Source organism: Nuphar pumila, chromosome 7 (genome assembly GCF_984573655.1).
Source record: "Nuphar pumila chromosome 7, dmNupPumi1.hap1.1, whole genome shotgun sequence".
Lineage (NCBI taxonomy): Eukaryota > Viridiplantae > Streptophyta > Magnoliopsida > Nymphaeales > Nymphaeaceae > Nuphar > Nuphar pumila.
Window position 1 is genome coordinate 32,286,998 of NC_143255.1, and position 13,664 is coordinate 32,300,661.

Sequence of the window (13,664 nt, forward strand, 5' to 3'; positions counted from 1 at the left end):
GTGATGCAGGAGATGGCGATTCCACAATAGAAGTGGGAGATTATCACAATGGACTTCATCGTTGGTTTGCCGAGGACGCGGAGGAAACACGATGCGATTTGGGTGATCGTGGATCGACTCACTAAATCGGCGCATTTCCTCCCTTTTCGCCTCCGTCAGTTTCTGGGCAGCTTGGCGGACCTCTATGTCTGGGAGATTATGAGATTGTACGGTGTTCCTGTGTCAATCATCTCCGATCGTGACTCAAGGTTCACCTCGAGGTTTTGGGGGCAGCTGCATTTGGCCTTAGGCACGAAACTGAATTTCAACATTGCTTTTCACCTTCAGACAAACAGACAATCTGAACGTACGATTCAGACTTTGAAGGACATGCTGTGAGTTTGCATGATGGACTGGAAGAGAGAATGGAACTCTCATACCGGATTGGCAGAATTCGCATACAATAATAATTATCATGCTAGCATCAGAATGACCCCGTACGAAGCCTTGTACGGGAAGCCTTGTCGATCACCTGTTTACTGGGACGAGGTTGGTGAGCGGACGCATGATTCACCAATAGTGCTACAGGACTATACTCAGCAAGTACAGATGATCAGGGAACATCTGCGTTTCGGGCAAAGCTGATAGAATTGTTACGCTGATCGTCGACGTCGAGAGCTCGTTTTCTCAATGGGAGATATGGTTTTTGTTAAAGTATCTCCTACAAAGAGCGTTTTCCGGTTCGGGAAGAAGGGAAAGCTGAGTCCCCGATTCGTCTGACCATTTGAGATCCTGGATCAGATCGGTGGGGTGACTTACCGTGTTGTGCTGCCTCCTCAGTATGCTCAGATCCACAACGTCTTTCACGTATCTATGTTGAGAAGATAAGTTCACGACCCATCGCACATCATTCATTACGATGATGTGGACATCCAAAAAGATTTGACGTTCGTGGAAGGACCTGTGACAATCGTTGATCGTCGAGACTAAGTGCTCAGATAAAAAACGATTTCTCTTGTAAAAGTACGTTGGCAACACCATGAAATAAATGAATGTACATGAGAGTCTGAGTCAGATATCAGGAAAAAATACCCTGACTTGTATTTTGTCCAATGAATGCAATAAAAATTTCGCGGGCGAAATTATGTTAAGGAGGGTAGGATGTAAAAACCTAAAAAAAAGCTTGGATTCGGGTCAGATCCGGACTCGGACCCGACCAAAGGCCACCGCCTCTCTCTCTACCTATTAAAGGCAGCGAGGCAAAGGGGGGAGGTTTCTCAAAACCTCCTTCCCCTCTGCTCTTCTGTTCTCTCTCTCTGCTCTCTCTCTCTCTCGTGTTTGCTCGTCGGAGACCTCGCATCGGCAACCTCACCACCGCCTCTTTCCCCTCTCTGTTTCTCTCTCGCTCGTCTGCCAATGCCGCCAGCAACCTCCAGGTACGTGCCTCCTCCTCTCCTCCTGTTTTCTCTCCCTCACCTCTCTGTTGCGTAGGCAGGGGGGCTGAGCCGCCTCCCTGCTACCCTAAATCGTAGGGGAGGGGCAGAGCCACCTCACTGCGACTCTTTTTAGCGAGGGAGGGCCGAGCTCCCTCCCGATGCCCTCTGTAGGCAGGGAAGGGGTCGATCCCCCTCCTTGCGTCTCCTTCCGGTAGGGGAGGGGCCAAGCCCTCCCTGTGCTCCCTACGGCCAAGGGAGGGGTCAAACCCCCCTCCCTGCACCACCTTTAGCAGGGGAGGGGCCCAACCTCCTCCCTGCTCCCTTTGACGGCAGGGGAGGGGTTAAGCCCCTCACTGCACCCTCGTTGTTCAGGGGAGGGGCCGCGACCCTCCCTGCACCTTCCTGCGACAAGGAAGGGGCGGAGCCCCCTCCCTGTACCCCCCTTATGCAAGGGAGGGGCTGAGCCTCTTCCTTGCGTACCCTTTGGCAGGGATGGGGCCAAGCCCCTCCCTGTGCACTCGTTTTACAGGGGAGGGGCCGAGCCACTCCCTGCACCCTCAGTTTGATGGGGGAGGGGCCGAGCCTCCTTCCTGCGCCTTCTCCTTCTAATAGGCAAGGGTGAAGTCCCTTGCCTCCCCCTTTTTTGATCGATGGGTAGGGGCCTCGCCCCTGCCTCCTTGCTCCATCAACAGGCATGGGTGAAGCCCCTTGCCTCCTTTATTTTTGTTAGGCCGGGGCATTACCCCTACCTCTCTTCCACCTTGTCAGGCAGGGGCACAACCCCTGCCTACTCTCATTTTTGGAAGGCAGGGGCGCAACTCTTGCCTCTGTCCGATTTTTCAGAAGGCAGGGGCACAACCCCTGCCTCTGCCTGAACCGTTGACAGGTAAGGGTGCAACCTCCTGCCTCGTCGTTGTTTGCTGACAGTAGGTCAGCAGGGGCTCGCAACCCCTGCTTCTTTTGCGTTCAGCAGGTTCGCAGGGGCACGATGCCCCTGCCTGTGCTTCTGTCACGTCAGGACAGCGGTAACGCCCTTGTCGTCTCTACCTTTCTGATTGAGATAACATGTTGACGTCTCGCTTTTGCAGCTTATACGACGGATCTCGGTAGCGCCCCGCGACCCGAGCCGTCCATCGCTTATACCCGCAGACACCAATAAGCTCGCAACTCTCCAAGGTAGGGGAAGATTGCACGGAGGACTTGGACAATTAAATTGAGTTCAATTAACTGAAAAGGACAATTATATATATATATATTTATACGAGTATGCATTTAACTCAAGGATGCAGTTTCACGATCCTTGTCCTTTACTTTCTGTCATGTCTTTACTTTGCCGTCGTGCTTTGCGCCTAGGCTCCTGCTTTTGCAAATGTTTCGTTACTGCCTTGCCATTGTAGATGATGCTCAGGTTTTCGCTCATTGCATGTGCTATAAAGGCATCCTCGTGGAGGATGCAAGGTGCATTTACGACTCTCTCTCTTGCGACAAGAGTTGAGTCGGGAGCTTAACGATACATCCTCGTCTAAAGAGAGGGATACCTAGCAGGGATCCTGACTTTTCGAGTGAGCAGTCCTGCAAAGTAGATTTGAGAATTTAGGGAGCTGCGCAAAAGCATCAAAGGCTGCCCAAATCGAAGTATTTGGAAGGATGTGATTGGCAGGTTCTGTTCGTCTATTCGACATATTTCGGGTAACCTCGAATTGAGGCTTGAGCGAACTTCTTAGCGGAGGTTCTGTTGAGAAACCCGTATCCCGTTCATCGAGTCCGGTATCGAGTCATGCGAGACATGTATATACCATAATAGCGGATGAGATTCTAGAAAATCGCATGCCAAATGTTGGCACAAGTTGTTGGTTGTTTCAAAAGATAAATAATGTCAAAAAGTAAAGTTTGAGAAACATTACATCTTTGTGAAACACTTTTTTTGAGGCTCTTATTGAGGAACTATATCCCTTTCGTCATAGAGTACTTGTAGTCGTGCACTACACGCTAGTACTGCGATGATCGGATGAGACGGTCGTGCGACCTCGAACAATGATAAATGACAATGCTGTAAACAATAAAAATGAGATCGCTTTCACAAGTAAGATGCTCATTTGGTCAAAAGACCAGAGCATATAGAATGAGTCGTCAGTTAATTTACCCCTGACACACTCATTCGCTTCTTGTAGTTTGTCAATGGAGAGGACAGAGCGGTACATACTCCAATGGACAGGTTGTTAATAACCACCCCACGGGCAAAGATCCGGCCTCCCCAGTCATTGGAGTTAGGAGAAGGGACTACCAGACATTATCCTAGGTGGTAGATCCCATGGACTTTTGCAGAAGTTGGATGCATCCGTTGCCAAGTACCTACCTTTAGAGAATCCTCTCTCAGCTAAAGTCGTCTTTTTAGGAGCACACTAAACTAGATATTCGGGTTATTGAAAATACATAAAATAATAGACGCCCGAACTAGTCTCAGTTGTTTCTACGATTTGTCTGCACGTACCTGCAGGTCAGTAATATCGAAACATAAAGTCTGTTCACACTGGTTGATGGGTCATGAGACTTGCTTGTTGCGTGGTAGATCACAGCTTACGATCAAATGAATCGTCATGCTGCGTTTTGACAGTTGCACTGCTTACCTGCTTTGCACGGCTTACCTGTTTAACTGTATATTTGTTTTAAATTGCTTAGCATGCTGAATTAAATGCTCTTAATTCAGTTTTCTATAGTTTCTCTTGTGCACCTATTGGTTTTTTGCGAAACTATCCCATTTTATGGGTACATGTGATGATTAGGTACACCACGGGCGACGACAAGATGACTTCAAGATTTTCTTTTCCTGCTCTTAGCTCGCGTCATAGACGTTTTTGGGTTTTGTCACGAATTTTCCTTTGGATATCCGAATGTTGTACTATTTGGAAACTTCTTTAATTGAAAGTGGCTTTTCCAAGTGTTTTGTAAGTAACATGGATTGTGAGTTTTGGTTCTTTTAGTTAACGTGCCCAAAGTTGTCAGTTTGTCTTTCTGAATTTAACAAAAGAATAGTCTTCCGTTGATTTCATAAACAAACTCTGAAAGGAAATAGATTTTTTTTAGTCTCTTGCCTGTTTTCTGAAAGGTTTGCAAATTTGAAATTTTGGGGCGTTACATAGGCACCTACTCCCCATCGCTGTCACCGATATCGGTGATATTTTGAAAATTACCGATATTTTAAGGTAGCCGATATTGAAGGTAATATCTCGCGATATTTTTAAAATATCGCCATAGGACAGAATATCGTGATAATATCATAACATTTTTGTGAAAAACTCTATTTATATTAAGTTGGCATTTCCAATTGTTTTGTTTTTTTTTTATATTTTAAAACCTTTAAAACATGTTTCTTTATATTTTTGGAAGAAAAATAATGCCGAACTTATTATTTTTTAGCTTTTTTGTTGTTATTTATATTTTTTTCAATTTTTTAAACTCCCTAGATATTCTCGAGATTTATCAATTTTTGAAAATCTCTCTGAGAAATTACCTTTAACGATGCAGGTGACTATGCTCCCCACTATATGAGAATGAGGATGGTCCTACCCCTTTTTTTGTTAGGGCCTGTGAGTACCCTCTAAAAATCATGATTTCGTGTGTGTGTGTGTATATATATATATATATATATATATATATATATATATATATATATATATATATATATATATATATATGGAGAGAGAGAGAGAGAGAGAGAGAGAGAGAGAGCTGCTCACATGTTAGGTGCTAAATGAACATGCTAAATGGGGTTTTCAGCCTTTTTTTAATTTTATTTTTAAATTCTGACCTTACAGATGTGATCTATGTATTTGATTTTATAGGGTTCAGCTCTTGAAGTGTTTGATTCCAGACACATGGGTGGGTTTTTATAAGGTTAAAAAAATCAACGGTCCGAAATCTTTGTATTTTTTTCAGGCTGCAAATATCATTTTTTCATCGAAAACACATGATCCAGGTGTGGATTCCTCGTAAATCAAGTATGCCTGAGACATTTATGGGGTCAGAACTGCAAAAAAAAAACACCGAAGGGCAGAAAAACCAATTTAGCATGTATCATTTCGCACCTAACTTTTGAACAGCTACCACTTTCTCTCTCTCTCTCTCTCTCTCTCTATATATATATATATATATATATATATATATATATATATATATATATATATATAATCTGGGTACACCTACCCAGCCAGGAAAGTTCTTCTATTGTGCTGCCATAACTTATAGTGTTACACTCTCGATTTACATAGATCTAAGCTTCAAAAGAAAAATCTGTCCGTTGGATCATGTTTAGCATGTTCTTTTTACTATTTCCATGTGACTTAACCAGTTACTGTTGTCACAGACGTATTATGCTTTAGTGCTTCATCAATCAATAGCCTGAAATGATATCCTTTCATTGGAATCACTGGCTCACATCATTGAAAATGGCCATCACTGTTAACAAATGTTCATCTGGTGGCATTTTGTTATACATCATCTGTCACCAAGGGCTCGATTGTTTCATTTTCCATGGAAGGGAAGGGTCTTTCATGGGAAAGGGCATGGATTTCTGAAAGATCATGCCATCTCTGTTTTCCCATGAGAATGCTTTCATATGGGGGTAGGTATGAAAGGATTTGCACATGAAATGGGTGGTGGAAAAAACTGGGGGCTCGCTTGTATCACTTTTCCACTATGATAAATTGATGTTTGTTTCATTCATGGTGGGAAAGGGATGCCAGCTCAGTGAAAACAAATGGGCCCCTAGTGTTCCCTTCAAGTGCCTTGAACTTCTTTTAGCAGCTTTCCTATCTACTTTCCTTGGTTTGTGCATAAACTGAGACACTTGATTCATGGCAAATAGAACATCAATCCTCGTGACAGTGAGGTGCTATGACAACTACACGGGGAGGCCTGTTAGTTTTTTGACCCTTTATTGCATGTATATGTGATCTTTATAGTTCATTTAGTAAAACAGACACATTAGATTAGAACATTTTGATGTTTAGATATGTTCTTAACTAGGTCTAAAATCAGTTAACTTATAGGCTGAAGGAATGAGATCCAGAGAATGTTTTCTTGTGAAACAAGCGATGATAAACATATCTACAGGGTCCAATTAAACAAAAAAAAAAGAAGAAAACTTGCAGTATGACTCTTTGCTAATAACATAATGCTGTCAATAGTACCAAATGCACTATTGCATGGTCAGCGAAAATAGAGGGCGGGATTTAATGTATTTGGGAAGAAGTTTGCATCCCAGTTTTTGTTGGGTTTCTGCTTGCTGGAGAAGGAGATTCTTGATCTACTGGAGGACCCTTGCTTTTTGATGAGATCGGCATGATAGCACGGCCTAAAGCTATGTTGTTAAGATATTCAACATCGTTATTGAATTTGATTAATATCTAGTTATGTCATTCAAAGGGTTGCTACTCTTAAATGTTGTTTGTTAGATATTTCACTAGAAACTGGGAGTTCTTTTTGTGAATGTCCAACACCCAGCAAGCTGCAGTTGCTTCTTTCCATGAGAATATCCTTTATACAGACTTTTATTTGTGTATTCTGTTGTTTCTTCTCAACTGTAACCATGTTTCTTTTACACTTGCAGAGGAAATACTGGAGTAAGTTGAAGGCCCCACAAAAAATTACCATTATAGACATTTTGTTGTCTGTTTTGGACTTTGCTGCCCAATATAATTCGTTTGCCAACCTTAGGATGCGTATGCATCAGATGCCTTCAGAAAGGTAAGTTGCACAATGTTCTGTCAGTTTTGATAGCACACCATGGTCTAAGAGACTTGCCATGGGAATTATTGAGTCCAAAACTGAGGTACGCAAATGTAGCAGAGATCATTGTCTTAGTGGGTAGAGTTGTAATATAGTGAGACATTCTATTCTTCTCTTTTCTCCATTGACTCTGGCTGAGTCTCTATTCCACTGCATTTTTTATCATCATGGATGTTGGGTTATCCTACCCAAAATTGGGTATTTGAATCTTCAAGCACTATCTTACATTGATTATTTCATGTTTTTCCAGACCACCCATAAATCTTCTTCGGCAAGAAATAGCTGGAACTGACATTTATTTGGATATTTTACACAAAGCAACCTCTACAATCAATTTTGATGGTCGGAAGCAGGTTTTGTGTAATGCTTCCCTTACCAACAATCGAGCAGATGATTTGGATGACATTGGATTTGAATCAGAAGAGAAGCTGAGAGATTTAGCAGAAGGGAAGTTAGTTTCATTCTGTGGCCAGATACTGAAAGAAGTATCAGACTTGCAATCCAGTGCAGGGGAGGCTGCTAATGTGGACATTCACCGCGTTATTGAGCTCCGGTCTCCTGTTATTGTCAAGGTATTGAGCATAGATTTTGTGTTTTTTAGGGTTTTTTAATATCTCTAGTATGTCTTGATGACCTAATGTAGGTTTTACCAGAGCCTTCAGCTGGCATGAGTAACTTGGAAGTAGGAACATTTAACCATAGTAATTGTCAAGAATGAATAATTCAGCATTGATTAACAATTTATGCACTGCCTTTCCAATCATTCTGTCCCATCATCTGGATACAGCAATATGTTGCATTGTTAGTAATCTGTGTGGTGGACAATGTGCTATGGCAATTGTCTTTAGGTTATGGAAGGTGCCACTTTATTGTTGTAAATATGTTTCTTCTAGTTCAAAGTTGCTAAATAATTTGGTTTCTGCAGGTCTTAAAAGGGATGTGTGTTATGAACAGTCAGATACTCAGAAAGCACCTGAGAGAGTTCTACCCATTGATCACTAGACTTGTGTGCTGCGATCAGGTAAATCTTCATGTTTATGCAAAATGCGACCACTATGGATGCTGTTTTCTCTCCCTTCTTTTGTGACCAGTATTGTTGATAAGCATTAATCCTATATCCTTCGCCTGCTTCAGGGCTTATTATACAAAATTGTGTTTATTTATTTGGCCAAATTGAAGTAGGTGTTTGTCCACATTCTTACAGTAGAAGTGTTGGGGAATTATTGGGAAATCAAGCCTTTTCACTTAGTTGCTTCTCAATGCAATGAGGTAGAAGCAACATACTGATGCCCACCGATGCTGAGAATAGGTCAACAGTTCTGATGGCGCTTCTTGATATGTGTCTGCACTATCAGTAATGATGTGCAGTGGCCTGTCATTTGTTTATTGAATGACTAAAGTGAGAAATAAACATCTATTCATTGACCAAGTTCCATAAGAAATCCATTTCTCCTTTTTACTCTCCCATCCGTGTTTTATGTGCATCCGTGCAGCAAGTGTATTTTATGAGAGAACTGTATGATTTCTTAATTTCATAACATAGTTCTTCATTTAGGATTAGTTCTTCATTGTTGAGGCACAGGTGATATTACCAGTGTTTTAAAACCTGGTGACTCGTCACTCTGCTTGTCCTTGAGTGACTCGTGACTTGGCCGGGTCATGTTAATTTTTATTTTATATAAAATATATAAATATATGTATATATTATCTATATTTTGTAGTATTTTATCAATATATTTTATATAATATACAATATATGATATTTTTATAATAGATTTAATGTAGAATTATATTAATACATGCATAATCATATTTTTATATATAATATACATAATATTTGTATTATATTTCATATAATATATGTAATTATATATAAAATATATTCCATGACTTGTTTGACTCGCCCATAACTTGGGCCGAGTCATGGCATGACTCGGTCAAGTTTTGCTAAAGCTGGGTCACACCTGGTTTTGACCCGGTGACTGGGCGATCCGGGCCGAGTCAATCGAGTCACCGGGTCAACCCGGTGAGTTTTTAAACCATGGATATTACTGCTGTTGATTGTTCTTTATGTGCTTAATTTCTTGCTTATGTGCACAATCATGGCATAAACCACTATTATTTATGCACCGTTGAACTCTATAACTTTTGGGAACCAAAAGGTATGGCACCGGGCAAAACCAGGCAGCATATACCCTGCTTGTCTTCTTGTTATGTTACTTTTTCGTTCCGACCGCATGACTGCAAACAGTCACAAAACATTGTGGGGAAAGCTGAGCATGTTTGCCTTGTTCTTAATCTCTTTCTTTCTTTTCCCCAGATGGACATTAGGCGAGCTTTGGGTGATCTCTTCAGTACACAATTGACGTCTCTGCTGCCTTGACTTCATCTCATTTATTGGCTTGCCAACAATGTTCGACCTGTATACAAGATTGATGGGGTTGGACAGACGGAACCTGATAGGGGCGATTGTAATCTTTGTATAATTTCATGGGGGAAAACTGGTTATGCCTGGTTCGATGTATCAGTCTTTTATTAGGATGCAGTTTCTTTTGACCTCTGTATATTAAACTGGCGAACCCACATCTCAGAAATGGATGTTTGCCTTTCAGATTTTGGTGAATTAGTTAGGTTTCAGGTTAGTGATCTATAAGAGTTCAAGATGGTCGGCTGGATAAAAAATGCAGGTATGTAGCATGATATGTGCATGTATGGTACATGGGGTGTACGATGAATTGATAATGGGACTCTGTCTGGCATTCAATGCCATCGTCAGATGGCCGTTTTGTTACTCAATGTCCATACTTGGAATTCTCCCATGCGATTTCATTGTTTTGCCATTAGACAGCACACTCAAATCAGTTCAAGTGAGCTGAATATTCTTTGAAGTCTCGGTTGCCGTGCAATGCCGTTTTTTTTTTTTTTGATATTTATCAAGGGGAAACCATGTTGGTTCAGGTGGTGTTGCCCGGGAGAGATTGACTCTGCTGTATGGCCAAATCTCAAATGGTTAAAACCCCTTTGCCCACCCGGGAGCTTGCGCCTTTGGCCATAAGGCAAGGGGTGTGACACACACCCCTGGTATCGAACTCATGATGTCTTTAAGATGATCTGCCTAGTCAGATCCGTGGAGCCCTTATGGGAAACACCATAGTATCTTGTCAATGTTTGCTGTAGCAGTGAAGATAAAGCTATAACCATCAAGATGCTTTTGAACCATGACGTCGTATGCAGGCTGTTCCGACCTGATCTGGATCTGACTTTTCTATATATTTAACTGATCTAGATCCGATTTGTTTGCGTCCCCTAGACTTGAGGTAGTTCAATGAACTGGCTTTTGAGAGGTTTTTCATGTCCAGTCATTTTCCTATATCTGGGTATGTTCATACCTCCTTTCCTGTACTTCACTAATGGACAGAGCTTGGAAAGATAAAGTCGTTGAGGGGTCCGTGCATGCTTAAGCTTCAAAAGGTGGCTTCTAAAATGGAGGGGTTCTAGTAGACGTACTGGTTGCCTTGTATGCCTAAGAGGGCATAAGCGATGTCTTGTGTTAGCATTTCATTGTTGCCTTACAAAACAATGTTTTACTCGATCCAATAGATATATTTTCCTTCATTGGTTTACTTATGAGAGAGAGAGAGACTTTTGCGGTCATAAGCCGTGGAAGAATGGGGATCAGTGCAATCACATTGCACACAAAAATGTATGCTGCTGTATATGGCCACCTCCATCTGCTGTTGCCCCCCACAGCTAAACAGGCTGTATCCCAAAGATGGAGGGCTACCAGGTGCAGTGGCACAGATTTTGTGTAGAGTGTGTTTTCACCTGATCCGTGCTCGCTGTGGAAGACGAGATGTTGGCCCGACGCTCATGAGGCACCGAGTGACCCATTTGGTGGTGCACACATGTTTGATCCAAACATCATCAAGCCAGAGGGAGGTAGGATCAGGCGATATACCAAAACTTATCCTTCATTGCCGCCTATATTTGTGTAATGATGACATGAGCAACTTTTGGTGAACCCTACTGTTTGTGGGTTGAGATCAGGTGCAATCACAATGCACAAATGCAATGTGCGGCCGCACTTGATCACCCTCCATCTGGGTCCCACTTTGGCAGGCTTACGACAGAAGATAGAGGGTGATCAGGTCCAGCATTGCATTTGTGCAATGTGATTGCACCTGATCCTGCTTCTACTGTTTGCACAATGAATGGTGGTAATGAAAGCCACAAACAGCGGTGATTTCAAAACGCAAAATTTTTGTTTCGACGTATCACCAGATCCGACTCGTGGGCAGAGTCTGAGGCAGAACTAGGACGCACTTGGCACGTTAAGCTGCGGGAAACAAGGCAATGTGGGCGTGGGGTCTTTCCCCTTTTCCGTACGCCTTCCAAACATACACGAGCAATAAGAATCTGACCGTTAAGTGACATGGTCGTATGTCTCATTGTATGGTGTTACTATTGTTCATCTCACCTGTCTGCTGTACTGCCCAGGCCGGATCAGACTGGAGACCTTGGATGCAACACATCTAACGAACTCATGGCCACGTAAAGACCCGGACTAGCATAGTGACTCGCCCATCCCTTTGGATGAGGTTGTTCGAGAGCAGATCAAATGATACCGTTCACAATTTACACAAGGACCAATGGACGGTGAAGATGTGCGCTCGTTCATTTCTATTTTTATGCAAAACAAAGACATAATGCGATCGCTTGCTTGGAGTAAAATAAAGAATAAAACGAACATGGCACAGAATGAGGTTTGTGCATAGGGATGGAATACGAACTACAAAGCTCATGTCTTGGCTTGTCCCAAGCTCGTTCATGTTTTGTTGATCTGGATGACGAGCCCATTTGTGATAGATGGGTGAGTCGAGCATGAACAAGGGCTGTCTGTTTCAGATCAGCTCTTTTAGGTAGATTATATAAAATATACGTATCATACATGTAAAAAAAAAACATGTTAGCTTAACTAGTTGGTTAAGTATACTTGCCTCCAATAGGTCTAGGGTCCCATTTTCACTATAAACCCTTTGTATTTTATTTTATTTAGGTTAGCCAGCTCAGGCTCGGTTCATTTTGCTCAAGACCATATGAGTTGAGCTCGGCTCGACTCGACTGGCACGAGCTGTTCCCGAACACTACATGGCTGAAAAGGAGCCGAGCCCGAACAAGCCCTGTTCAGTTTGGCTCACGTTTTTCCCCCCACATTTAACATGGGAAACCTCGAGCCTAGCCAGGAGGCATCTTCTAGCGTATTCTCAGATAGACTTTGGCTGTTGCTGCATGAACAAAAAGGGTGGAAAGAGCGTCTGAGTATGGAGTAGGGATGTAAAGGGTTTGGATGCGGATCAGATGTTGCCAAATACCATAATTAACTAAATCTCATGTTAGCTAAACTGATTCAGATTCAGATAGTGAAAAACTCATGTCAGATCTGCTCTTTTTAGGGCCTGTTGGGAATCTAAAAACTGGGATAGGAGTTAATGCATTTGGCAAAAAGTTGGTCAAGCTACTACCTGGTGGCTGTTTGGAAACTGGTAGCAGGGATGGGAATTTGGGGAAGTGGCATTTTATTTACACTCAGGCCCTGTTTGTAATCTTCCAGTCAGTGGTAGCTAAGGATGCAGTTACTGAATCCTCAAAATTTATGGTTTTAGCAAATCCACATGGTTGTTTGGGTAAGTGGAACGGTACAACTGAGGATTTACCACTTCCACTTATGGAGTTGTTTAGAATACAGTTGAAAAGCTGAAATTAATAGTGAAAGAGCATTGGGAAGGTCTTCAGAGTAGGCACCGGTGTGGTATTTGGCAACTACCACCTCACCTAAGTGGGAAGCCAATTGTGGAACTGAAGGTGTCATCAAATAACACCTGAGTTCCATCATTTCCTACAACTGCATCCATCCCAAACAACTTTTGCACATGGTATTTTTTACTTCTCACTCCAGCTACCTCCGACTACCTCCGACGCCTAGATTCCAAACAGGGCCTCAAGCATGAAATTGACGGCTGAAGTGGTAGGCAACTGCCACTTCCTGAAATGCAACTTCCCATCCCAGCTACTAGTTTCCAAACAGGGCGGATTCAGATATCCGTTAAATTTGGATATCTGTTGAATTCAATAGCAAAAACTCAAAACCATATCTGTATCCGATTACAACCGAATATGCTTTTGGTTTACCAAATACAACAATGAGGAATCGAATTCTGTCAAATATAGAATAAAATTCGATTCATTGACATCCGTAGCATGAAGTAAGCGACGACTCCCAAGTCAATTTATTATAGGTGTTGATCTCATCCTCTTTATAACTTTCCAAAACCACGGCCGCCGCTAGCCAACGTTGGTTTCGAGGGGCAGCTAACTTTTCCCACAGCTAAGGTCGACCGTTAGACCATTTGCCACGTCACCCACTAAAACCTCAATATCATAATGCCACGTGGTGAACCATGG

At 42.5% G+C, this 13,664-nt stretch overlaps 1 protein-coding gene across 2 annotated transcripts in view; it reads left to right on the plus strand.

The window, feature by feature from the left end:
* The window catches only part of LOC149831798 (brefeldin A-inhibited guanine nucleotide-exchange protein 5-like), a 54,513-nt gene extending 44,552 nt beyond the window's left edge, over nucleotides 1-9,961 (plus strand). For both annotated transcript variants that reach the window (XM_090014145.1, XM_090014146.1), the window contains 4 exons: nucleotides 7,024-7,160; nucleotides 7,453-7,774; nucleotides 8,128-8,223; nucleotides 9,523-9,961. In XM_090014145.1, the coding sequence (XP_089870271.1) occupies nucleotides 7,024-7,160; nucleotides 7,453-7,774; nucleotides 8,128-8,223; nucleotides 9,523-9,585 (618 nt within the window). In that variant the 3' untranslated portion in view covers nucleotides 9,586-9,961. The remainder of the gene's footprint in view (nucleotides 1-7,023; nucleotides 7,161-7,452; nucleotides 7,775-8,127; nucleotides 8,224-9,522) is intronic.
* The last annotated feature ends 3,703 nt before the right edge of the window (nucleotides 9,962-13,664 follow it).